The sequence below is a fragment of the Sminthopsis crassicaudata genome, chromosome 2 (assembly GCF_048593235.1).
Source record: "Sminthopsis crassicaudata isolate SCR6 chromosome 2, ASM4859323v1, whole genome shotgun sequence".
NCBI classification, from domain to species: Eukaryota; Metazoa; Chordata; class Mammalia; order Dasyuromorphia; family Dasyuridae; genus Sminthopsis; species Sminthopsis crassicaudata.
The window spans coordinates 363,172,223-363,184,753 of NC_133618.1; the positions used below are offsets into that span (position 1 = coordinate 363,172,223).

The following is a 12,531-nucleotide window of genomic DNA, read 5'->3' on the forward strand; positions in this document are numbered from 1 at the left end:
CATTTTTTTTTTAACCATAGTCTCTTTCTCCTTACCCCCAAACTCCTATCACCAACTGCCTATATTAGACATTTAAGATGTCTTAATAGGCATTCCCAAACCCACAACTCATTATATTTCCTCCCTGACCCAATCCACTTCTGAATTTCTCTGTAATGTCAAGAGTACCATCATCCTTCCAATTTCTCAGGTTTTTAATCTTGATGTTATCCTCAGTTCTTCATCTTCTCAGATTTCACAAATCTAAGTAGTTCCCAAATCTTGTTCCTGCATCCATAAAATCTCTCATTTAAGTCTTGTTTTCTCCACTAATAACCACCACCCTATTGATTGCCACTCTTTTTCAAAATAATGGGAGTTGAAATCATTTGGAGCTTAAAAATCAGGTCTGGAGACTATATCTGTGTATCAGAAGTTCATTATTAATACTAATTCACATTTCTAATGTGAGTTTCTTCTCTTTACCAAGGGTTTTTTTTTTTTTTTTTTCCCTTTCCAGGCTTATGTTGAGTATTCTGAACTATTATTATGTTTATTTAAAGCCATTTGAGATTTCTTAAGGCTTTTACTGCAATAATAAAGGAAAAACAGACTAGAAGAGTTGTCTATGAATGTTCCATCCATCCTTTTTTCCTTTATTTAGAACCTTTAAGGAAAGACAAGCTTATAAGGAGATATGCAAAGGGGTCTTTAAGACAATTTGAGTATCCTCAGAATTTCTTATAGCAATTAGGAGAGAAACTCTGATGTGAAGTGAAAGATCAAGTTTCTGAGGAAAAAAATGGGAGGGATGAAGACTTTTGTTTTTGTTGCTAATGAGTATGAGGCTGAGGAAATTGGCAGCAGTCTTGAAGGGGAAGTTAGATAAAGGTTTTTAAGTATTTGCTGGTATACCATCACTTGGGAGTATTAGAGAGGTCCTACTTTTTTAGTTCTTTCACAAACACCATACTCACCTGTTTTTTTTTTGTTTTGTTTTGTTTTGTTTTTTTTTATCTCTCTAACTGTTTCTTCTGCTATTCCTTAAGTAGCTTTTGGGGGGTGTGTGTGGTGTGTGTGTGTGTGTGTGTGTGTGTGTGTGTGTGTGTGTCTATGTGTGTCTGTGTTTTATGACTATCTTTCAGTATAATTGATTTTATTTGTAATTCTTTGTACTTTATTTTTTTACATTTAATGACATTATTCTGAGATGAAATCATGGGTTTCATTAGACTGCCAAAAGGCTTCAAAACCCCCAAAATGGTTAAGAACTTTTGTTCTGAGTTCTTTCTCAGTGATCTTTTCATTTTGTCTTCAACTGCACATTCTATGGGAATAGATGCCAAAACTATCACTAGCCTTGATTCTATATCTTCAATTGCCAGTAAAACCTCTCAAGTTACATGTCCTTTCAAATTCACCATGTCCAGAACTGGACTTATCTTTTCCTCTAACCCTATTTCACTTTTTGGCTTTATTATTTTCATCATATTCATCACCTTAGATTCCCATGTTCAAAGCTTTCCTATTATATTGTCTCTTCCTCTTGCATCACTTTGAAGCTAGTTACCAATTCTATGAATTTCGTATCTATAATTTTTTTTATATTTGTCCTTTCTCTACTCCCCTCCCTCTCCTCTAATATAGGCTTTAGTATTCTGTACTCTATTCTCTTTTCCCATGATGCTTTTTTAGAATGGAAAGCCTACTGAAATCACTTTCCAGTTTTGTGGCCAAAAACTATACATTAAATAAAATCTTAATATGTAGAGGCAGAAAATAAGGCATTTAAACAATGGGGAAAGGAGGCAATATTCTTTTCATAAAGCAATGGCAGAACAAAACTACTTATTTTGATTTTCATCGTAGGCTAGTATGTTTAGATTGACCTTATGTTACTTTCAGGCTAATCTTTCTTCTGTGTGTATTTATGGTAGTATCACTCCTAACCCTTCAAGGTGATATATGATTTACTAATGCTTTGCCTGAATCTCCAGACCTTCTTTCCTCCGGTGACTTCATTCCTATCGGCCTTCATCTCTTGCTGTTCCCCTTCGATATACTGTATTCTAGAGCCAAACTTTTCTTTTGTCTCTGACTCCCTTAATACCCAGTTTGTCTGCCAAATATTGCCCCTCTAGAGATTCTCAGAACAAACTTCAGAGATCATTTGGTCAGATCTAAGCTACGATAGTTTTCTTTTCTAAAACATCTCCATCAAATAGTCTTCCAGCCCAGATTTGAAGAGTAAAGGAAAACCCTTTAATAAAGACTAATTCTAATAAAGATTAATTCCATCACCACTTTCTCAGTGACATAGCTGTGATCTCCCCTCTCCACCTCTTTGTTGATGAAATTTATCTTGTACCATTTTAATAAACTGTTGTTCTATTATATATTATAATTATCTGTGAGCTTTATTTTTTTTTCTTAACTTCCCCCCTGTCAGAATGTGGTTCTGTACAAACAAGAACTCCCTCCTATCCCCTTACCTTTGTTGATCTAGCTGGAATTTAGCACAGTAATCTGCATACAATATATCTTAAGTAAAATATTTGCTGCATTTCTTACTGTAAGCTAAAGTGAACATCTTCCATACATATTGCAACTTTTTCTCTTTTTAGAAGAAAGCTCTCCCAGTTGAAAAGTGCAAGTCAAAACAGGATGAAACTGCAAGAACTGCAGCTCGAAATCGTCTGGCTGCTCTAAAAGCTTCAATGAGAGAAAAACTTAAGCAGGAAGAACCTACATTTGAGATAGCTCCCATGGTGTCAAAAGCAAAGGAAATTGACAAGATAGTTTTTGATGCCGGATTTTTCAGAATTGAAAGCCCAGTTAAATCATTCTCAGGTTAGTTCCATTGCTGAAACCATTTATCAAATAGAATCTTGTATGTGTATAGGATTTAAAAGGGGGAGCTAAGGCAATGGAAAGGAAATTTTTCTTGAAGCAATGAATAGAACAAAAATGCTTACTCATCTTTTTTCTTTGGGCAGGTAAGTGGGTTTGTGGATATATTGACTTAAATGTATAAAAAGTATATATTTTTTCAAAGTTTTGCTGCACCTTTCCATTTCATCCTCATAATAGTGATTATCTTCAATGGACAAATGAAAGAACTAGCTCCCAGTAAATAAATATCTGTGACTGTGAGCAAATAAGTTCTCTCTGAGCATCCATTTCCTCATTTGTAAAAACAAGAGGATTGGAAGAGATGACCATTATGGACCCTTCCAGTTCTAAATCTGTGGTTCTGCCTACCATTGTTGTTGGGAAGAGTGCACTTTACAAAGGCAGTATGATGTGTCAAAACGTAATGGATTTGGAATCAATCAGGACTTGAGGTCTAACCTTAGAACTGCTATGTACTAGTGGTATTCCTTTGGTCATGTCGCTTAAGCCCTCTGTCCCTCAATTCCTTTATTTCTCAAATGAGAATATTGGACTAGATAATCTTGAATGATCCTTTATTCTAAATTCTGTGACCCTGTGAAGACAAACCTTAGAGATTTATGTCAATGTGAGTTGTTTTGTCAGTGTAGAGATAGCACAGCATAAAGGATAGAGGGCAAACTACATAGTAAAAAAGACCTATTTCTGACCCATAGCATGTGTGTGACTATGGAAAATCATTGGACTTCTCAGGAATTCCTCTAGATTATAGAGAAGGTGCTGATCTTCAGTATTAGAATGGATTTCCACACTTAGAATCCTCACTATAATGAGATCACAGATCCAAAATCAAAAACAAAAAAACCCCAGACTTACAGATGGATACTTTTAGAAAGGTATTTACCTGCTTTTTCATATATCTAATCTCAAAAAAGAATTTTGAAAATAAAACCTGGGGGCAGCTAGGTGGCACAGTACATAAGCATAAGCCCTGAAATCAGGAGGATCTGAGTTCAAATCTAGTCTCAGACACTTAACACTTCATGGCTGTGTGACCCTGGGCAAGTCACTTAATCCTAATTGCCTCAGGAAAAAAAAAAAAAAACAACCCTGAATTTCTTATTTTTTTAAAAATGCTAGCTCTTATTCCAGTCACTTTGAGTTTAATGGACATTCTAAAATGGAACTGACATTTATTTTAGTTCATGTTGAACTCATCAATGAAAGTAAACATTTATTGAGTACTTAGTTGTATGCTTGGCCATAAAACCCAGTCTCTACCTCAAAGAATATACCTTCTAATGGGAATAGATAATATAAAGTAGTGATGACTTCAGTCATATCTTGTTGATCATCAAAATTCCATAGAACATAGTTTTATGAAATGCTGACATAGAAAAGAAGCATAAATTGGCCTTGGGGCAAGGTAACAAAGGGGAACGCCAAATAAATGTCTTAATAGAAATAGCAAGTGAAATCATTGAATAAGGGCAAGCCAGTGAGTATTGTGACTGTTCCCTCTCAGTGGGAATGTGTCTTTAATGAAAGCAGTACAGCAAAACAAATAGACATTAATGCAGCCTAACACTGAAACGAATTGTGGGTGGATATATCATCAGCAACCTGGGGTAGTTTTTCAGAAATGTTCCACTCTGATAAAGAAGATAATTCCTATTATAGTTTCTCTAGGTTTGGAAACCAAACTTCACTAGCCATCTCAGCTAAGCTTGTCTTGGGATCCTAGCATGTGATCACTGATAACTTCCTGCAGCAAACTCTTTGTTTTTTTTGCCTATTTTATGATTCTTAGAGATCTTGAGTGACCTTACAGATAATAAAGCATAATAATCTTGCCTCATTTGACCCAGAGAGAACTAAAGTCCAGAAACATGCAATGGCTTGCCTGAGGTCACACAGCCAGTAAGTGGCAAAGCTGGTTCTGAATCCCAGTCTTTTGCCTCTCAAGTTAAGTGCTTTTTTCATCCTACCCTAGCTTATGGTCATATCTGGAAGAGAGGTTGATTCCTTATTTCCATGTCAAGAGAATTCTAGATTTTATGTTGCTAAAAGTAATTCAAGACTTAGCTCAAGAGTCATCCTCTCTAAAAGTCTTTCCAGGTTTTCACCCCCCCTCTCCTAGTTATTAATGAGAGATCCTTCCCTACTGAAATTACCTCTGCATATATTTCCTATTTACTTACCATTTTGTTTTGTCATATGAGGAAGGGAAATTGTTTCCTCCCAGTAAAACAGAATTCCTCAAGGTAGAGACTGCTCTCATCTTTGATTTTTAATACCTAGCACATTCGATAGTGTTGATGTGCATCCTAACATCATAGTTTGGAGTTTTATAAATTTTTAAAATAATTTAAAATATGATAAATCTTACTTTCCTGGGTATTTCCCAAGTAGTTCCAACTTAGATTCCAGCTATTCTTGTTATCATTGTATTAGAAAATACTGTTGGGGATTTTTAGTTTTTATAAAATCTAAAGCAGTATTTTTTTTTTCCCTACTTTAGCCATCAATGCATCTAAAGAGACTATATGTAACAGATCAGATGATCCAATTGAACACAAAACACCTGGGAAAAAGAAATTAAATCTTCTTGAAGAAAACTAGAATCGTGCGTTTCCCCTTCCCACTATATCATTAATGTAAAAAAAAAAAAAAAAAAAAAAAGGCTGAATAAACCCTGATTAAAAACTTGTAAACACCATTCATGAATATTTTGTAAGCCTCTGTTTTCAGAGGATAACAAATTGACCTTTGTGTTAGGTTGACACTGAGCAACCTGCAAATATTGTTTAAGTATATTTCCAGAAAAATTTCATTCAATGATGTTGTTTATCTTTATTATTTGTATTATTGTTGTGTTACTCTTTTTTATATTAGAGTGATTGTATATGGTGAGATATTTACAAAATAGAGTATTAAAGGGTGAAACTACTACTCATGCTTTGAATCTTTGTGCATATGTGTATGTATGTATGTTAAATTCAGTATTAAATAATTTGACAAATAATAAGTAGTTGGAATAAATGCAGCAATACTAATAGCTTGTATTTATATAACATTGTAAGATTTGCTAAGTGCTTCAGAGTATTCTCATCTGGTCCCTATGAGATGGGTACTGTTATTGTCGCCACTTAGTAAAGAAATCAAATTTCTCAAAGATCAGTGACTTGTCTCGGGTAACAAAGCTAGTAAATATGTGAGGCAAGATCTAAATTCAGGTGTTCCTTCTTCCTTGCCTAACACTGCATTAGACTACATGCTTCTAAATAAATACTTATATATAAATTTGTGGGGAAAATTTTTTTTTTTTTATTACAGAGTACTTTTATTCATCACAAAATTACATTTCACATAAATGACAAGAAAATGGTTCAGACTTTTTTTTAATGTTAGCATATAACTACAAAAGGCAATGACCATTTTCTATTTAAAGAACTCAATCCCCAAATCAGATAGCATTGTTAGAATAATTGGTTTAGAAATCTAAACTCAGCAAACTCCTTCAGTTAATAATATTTGTACCATTTTTATTCTTTAAAATTGTTTTTCAAATCATCTTATTGGAAATTTAATATTTCAAAATGATTTTATGCAGAACCAACTTTCTGAGATCATTGTGCATTGTGATTTCATCTGATATATGAAGAATTTATCATCCTCACTTTTCACTGCTCTATTCATTATGAAATACTTGCAGTTGTAAATGAGTAAACAAAAAACTCCCAAGAAACCCACAATACAAATTAAATATCTTCTCTTGGTTTGTTTGTGAAGCTGAACATTCTGAACTTTATTAAGTATTCTCAGAGTGAATAGAATTAGTTTGATTTTTTTTTTTCCCCCTAGAGAAACTAATTAATTTTCAGTAATCATCAATATAATGGCTTTTAGAAAGTAGGCATAGTAAGTGCTGCTTAAATGTATATAACCTCCAATACAAGATTCACAGATATATTTGCTCCATATACAGGGTATTCCAAAAGTCTTAGTGTACTTTTAAGCTTTAATATCCTGTATTTCATGCTAGTGTAAACTCATTTTGTATATATGGTAAAGTAAATCTAAAAGTACCTTATGATCGGTGATCCTCTATACCACTTTAGATGGAAATGCCATCTTCATCCAGAGAGAAAAATATGGAGACTGAATATGGATCAAAACATAGTATTTTCTTTTCATCTTTTTTTTTTTTTTATTTGTTGTTGTTGTTTTTATTTTTTTCTTATAGTTTTTTTCCCCCCTTTTGGTCTGATTTTTATTTATTTTTTTTTTTTGCACAATAGGACAAATATAGAAATATGTTTAAAAGAATTGCACATATTTAACCTATATCAGGGAGGAAAATTTGGACTCTAAAGTCTTATAATAATGAAGGTTGAAAACTATCTTTTCATGTATTTGGAAAAACAAAATACTGAAATAAAAAGTAAATAAAATTCATCTCTTTTTTTTTTTTTTTTTTTCCCTGAGGCTGGGATTAAGTGACTTGCCCAGGGTCACACAGCTAGGAAGTGTTAAGTGTCTGAGATCAGATTTGAACTCGGGTCCTCCTGAATTCAGGGCTGGTACTCTATCCACTGTGCCACCTAGCTGCCCCTAAAATTAATCTCTTAAAAAAAAAATCATCTATACCAAATTCAATTGATTTGAATCTATACCATAATTGAACTGGATTAATTAGGGCATGAGTAGCAAATAAGCAAGATTTCATAAGTGCTATTAAGATGCAGAGTATATAAGATGATATTGTAATTGTTTATGAAAAAAAATCCATTTTGATTCCATAGGACAAAACTCCCATTTATCAGGATTATTTGCTATTGACATAAAACAGAAATATCTCTGGTGACCAGTAATTAATATCAAGTTAAATAAATAAGGAGATCTACACTTGCCACTGTGATATGATTCAATATAGAACCCAGATAAAGAAAGGGATTCCTGTTTTAAATAGCATTGTGCTAATTACATCAAAACTTTGCAGAGGCTCCTGAAAGAGGTCTGTAACTACAGTAACCACTCAAAATAATTTGGCCTGTTCATCTACACCAGGGGTTCTCAAACTACAACCCATGGGCCAGATTCGGCCAGCTGAGGACTTTATGCGGCCTTCCGGATTATGGCAAATGGGCTGAGGGGCGGAGACAGAGTGTGAGTTTTTATTTTTACTATAGTCCGGCCCTCCAACAGTCTGAGGGACAGTGAACTGGCCCCCTATTTAAAAAGTTTGAGGACCACTGATCTACACAGTAAAGACTTAAGTGGGAAAAGAAAACATTTTTTCCCAGATTTAAACTTGCTTGTGAATGAATATAGTCTATAGATTTTATCCAATATTCTCTCTGGAACAGATTGTATGTGTGAACAATGAACTGAGCCCTGAGTTGAAAAGGAGAAGGGCCTGTTTTCAGGAAAACACAAAACTCATTTATTGACAATCCTCTTCCCTGCAAACTTCCAGTGAAACCCAAGTCCCAGATTTTCAATATTTGTTTATTGATATTGCTAGCACTGCCTCCAAAGAACCAAAGATGAGTATCATAGGGATGGCAATGGCAAGGAGAGGAATGTTGGTAGTTATAAATAGGATTCAACATATAACTAAGGACCTCTGAAGAACAACAGTAAAGATGTCATGGTGGAGTTGTTAACAGGAAGAGAAGGTAGGCTTATCACATGACAAGAGCAAAGGACAACATGGATAGACTGAGAGTGCTCCAGTACTACTCACATCAAATACAAAAAGTGAGAAAAGCCTTTAGGATAGAGTGAGCTCCAACCATAGTGGAAATTAAAGAGAATATGGACAAGGAGTGGAATAAGTAAAAATGAATGATAATATGTTATCTTTGGCAGGAACTCTTCAATCTATGACCATCACAGATCTAATTGAGTATTTGGAAGTAGTGAAAATGTGTAATACAGTATTTGTACCTATTGAAATGTTTTTGAATGCTTATCCCATTAAAATTTTTCATTTAATGTATGTAGTAGCTGTTTTTGTAGTGGCAAGGACTTGGAAATTGAGTGGATGCCCATCAATTAGGGCATGACTGAATAAGTTAAGGTATATGAATGTAATGGAATATTATTGTTCTGTGAGAAATGATGAGCAGGCTGATTTCAGAAAAGCCTGGAGAGACATACATGAACTGATCCTGAGTGAAGTGAACAGAACCAACAGACAAGATTATGTGATGATCAATTGTGATGGAGTTGGCTCTTTTCAACAATGTGGTGATTCAAAGCAATTCCAACAGATTTGCAGTGGAAAGTGCATCCAGAAAGAAAACTATGAAGACTGAAGGTGAATCAAAGCATAGTATTTTCACTTTTGTTGTTGCTTGTTTGCTTGTGTTGTTTTTTTTTTCGTGTTTTTCCCCTTTTGAGATGATTTTTCTTGTGCAGCATGATGAATATGGAGATATGTTTAGAAGAATTGCATATATATTTAACCTATAAAGACTGCTTGCTATCTTGGGTTGGGAAAAAAATTTGGAACACAAGATTTTGCGAAAGTGAATGTTGAAAACTATTTTTGCATGTATTTGGCAAAATAAAATACTTTGGAAAAAAAAAAATGAAAAGATCTTCATTTAAAATAGTTGCTATGGGGCAACTAGGTGGCGCAGTGGATAGAGCACCAGCCCTGAAGTCAGGAGGACCTGAGTTCAAATGTGGCCTCAGACACTTAACACTTCCTAGCTGTGTGACCCTAGGAAAGTCACTTAATCCCAATTGCCTCAGGAAAAAATAAATAAAAATAATTGCTACATTTAATAAATAATAGATGTAATATGTCTAAAATCTTATTATTATTTAAAAATTGGGTAATACTATAATAATCTCATTTTTTTCTTCCAGGCCTAAAATTAATAATTCCAATTTAAAAGAAGACAGTTGTGAGTAATTCCTCAATTACCTTTAATTTAGACTGAGTGAATATTGCTCCAAAAAAAGCCCAATTTGTAATATTAAAATTAGGATTAAGTCTACTTCACCTACCATTATATATGTCCGATTAGATTTATTTCATCAAAATAGATACAATAATTACAAGTAATTTATTCATTTTGGTGTACCACAAGTAACAAAATTTCACACAGTGACAGATTTTTCTCTATAGCATGTTGAAATTGACCTGGATCCTTAATGACTGGCCTCATAGCCCTTGCATTGACATGGCTTCTTGGTGGTCTGCATATAAAAAGCCATCATCAAACAAATTCTTCAAACTTCCAAACAAAAAGGCAGGGATAATATATCTAACTGGACCAAAACTCTTATCTTCCTTATTTAAACAAAGCTTTAACAAAAATTGAAAAGGTGAAAGATAAAAATGCAAGAAATATATACAGATAGGAAATGTATGCAATCATCAAACATGATGTTAATTGACTGAAGTGAAAATCCAAGCAATGCTTTGTTGTCACCTGGATTTCCCTGGAGAACAGTGAGAAATGCTTATCAGCTTGTCTTAGAAGAGACAATTTTGATTAAAATTAGATTTATCTGGCTCAGTCTATTAAACCCAGAAGGAAATATTTTTCAGATATAAAAAATACATCTTTAATAATTCTGTTTTCTTGCTGTTTCAGACATTAGTAAGGACATGGCACTTCTAGGAAAAAAGTGTGAATTCTAGGAGGAAACACTTATGATCAAGTCTTAGACTGTTTTAATAGTTCTCAGACTTTATTCTTGTTTAATGGCTTCTATTTATTCCACTTAGTTATCAAGGAATTTGTTGCTTAGGAATGAACCAGGATATTAATTTTGTACCAGGATATTAATTACCTTTACAATATTTTTTCATCTTGTACTATTAATTCTCTTTACAATTTTTTCTTTCAAAGCTCTCATTTATTTAAAAATTTTTTCCCCTCTCATTTCATTGATTAAATAATCTGGAATTGGATTCCAGTCTGAAATTTCTGCCTTGGTTATTTTTTTGCAGGATTCAGACTGGAACTGAAGCCTCATTCTGTTCCTGTGGTCCCAGACGGAACTACTGCTTGCTTCTCTCTCTGTAGGTACACAGCCTAGGACCTTTATCCTGCATTAATACCATAATGGCGCTACTGGCTCAAAGGGTATGCAAAATTTTATAGTCCTTTGAGCATAGTTCCAAATTGCTCTTTAATATGGTTGGGGGTCACTTCACAACTCCACCAATAATGGATTAGTGTCCCTGACTGGAATTTCCTATTGGATTTCCCCATCAGAATTTGTGCTAGGATGTTTTCTAGATCTGTTCTTTATACTTTCTGTTACTTGTATCCTTTAAACGATCTCTTAAAGATCTCTGCTGTTCTCGAGTGTGAAGGCCAAATTGCAACTAATTATCCCCCAATCAACAAAGAACAATTTCTTGAGGATCAGAATTTTTATAGCTGGAATGGATTAGATTTGGTTCAAATCAAAAAAGGAATCTCTAAAAAATCTCTAACAAATGATCATCCAAACTCTGAAAGAATGATCTTGGAAGGCTTGCTTTAAGAAGATCCCTATTATCTCATCAGACAGTCTACTCTACTTTGAGGCAGGTCTTTTTAGGAAGTTTTTCCTAACAACAATCTAAATTTGCTTCTTTGCAGCACACACATTCACACACAAATTTTCTGATTTTGCCCTCAGGGGCCAAACAACAAATTTAATCCTCTTTAGTATGTTAACCTGTCAAGTATTTAATCTTCCTATTCTCATTCTTCCAGTCTCCTAGGCTAAACATTCCCATTTTCTTTCAGCTGCTCACATGGCACAGATTCAAGATTCTTTACTATTCAAGATGTTCTCTATATGCTTTCCAGCTGTTCAGCATCTTTTTGTTTTGTTTTGTCTTTTTTAGGGGTAGGGAGAATGAACAGCAAACTACATATACTTTCTGCATCAAGTGACTTATAATAACAATCTGAATGTTTCCCAAACTTCTAGCAGAAAGAGACCTTTCAGTGTCTCTCTCCAAGCATGATGATAACACACCAAGACAATACAGAGTCAGTACATCTACTTTGCTGAGCTTCCTCATAGAGATTCACCCCAGCCAATAAATGACACCATAGTCCCATTCTAATAATAAATGAATTAAATAATAAATTCTTGTGTCACAGAAATAAAAAAGTATCAATTGCCTTTTTATAATTATGTTAAAAACATTTATCTTTGGATATCTTCTTGTAAATCTTAATCCTGTGTGTTCCTCTTCTCTATCTGAGCAAGCTTAGTGAATTTTATTTTGCCTACGTTAAACTCGTGGTACCAACTCATTTGATTGAGTTTGTTCAGAATGTGATGAATAATGATTTGATATTTGTCTTTGGTCTTAGCCTCAAAACAACCCGGGGAGGGTGATGCTATTGTTCCCATTTTACAGTTGAGGAAACCAAGGCAGATAGAGATTAAGTAACTTATTTGGGATAACACAACTATAAAGTGTCTAAGGCTGAATTTGAATTTAGGTCTTCCCAACTCCAGGATTAGCTCTCTACCTACTGTGCCACTTATTTGTCAATGCATTTACTCCTGTTGCCAAGGGCCTATAAGAGTGCGCCTTGCTTGGTACAACCTGCCAAAAAACATCACTTGATAAAGCTAATACATCAAAACCCCTTATAAGTATAGGGTATGGGGCTTCATCAAAAC

General features: G+C 34.1%; 1 protein-coding gene across 2 annotated transcripts in view; it reads left to right on the forward strand.

Annotated features, from left to right (window-relative positions):
* The window catches only part of DLGAP5 (DLG associated protein 5), a 36,606-nt gene extending 29,277 nt beyond the window's left edge, over positions 1-7,329 (forward strand). For both annotated transcript variants that reach the window (XM_074290973.1, XM_074290974.1), the window contains exons 14-15: positions 2,604-2,829; positions 5,393-7,329. In XM_074290973.1, the coding sequence (XP_074147074.1) occupies positions 2,604-2,829; positions 5,393-5,493 (327 nt within the window). In that variant the 3' untranslated portion in view covers positions 5,494-7,329. The remainder of the gene's footprint in view (positions 1-2,603; positions 2,830-5,392) is intronic.
* Positions 7,330-12,531: the final 5,202 nt, after the last annotated feature.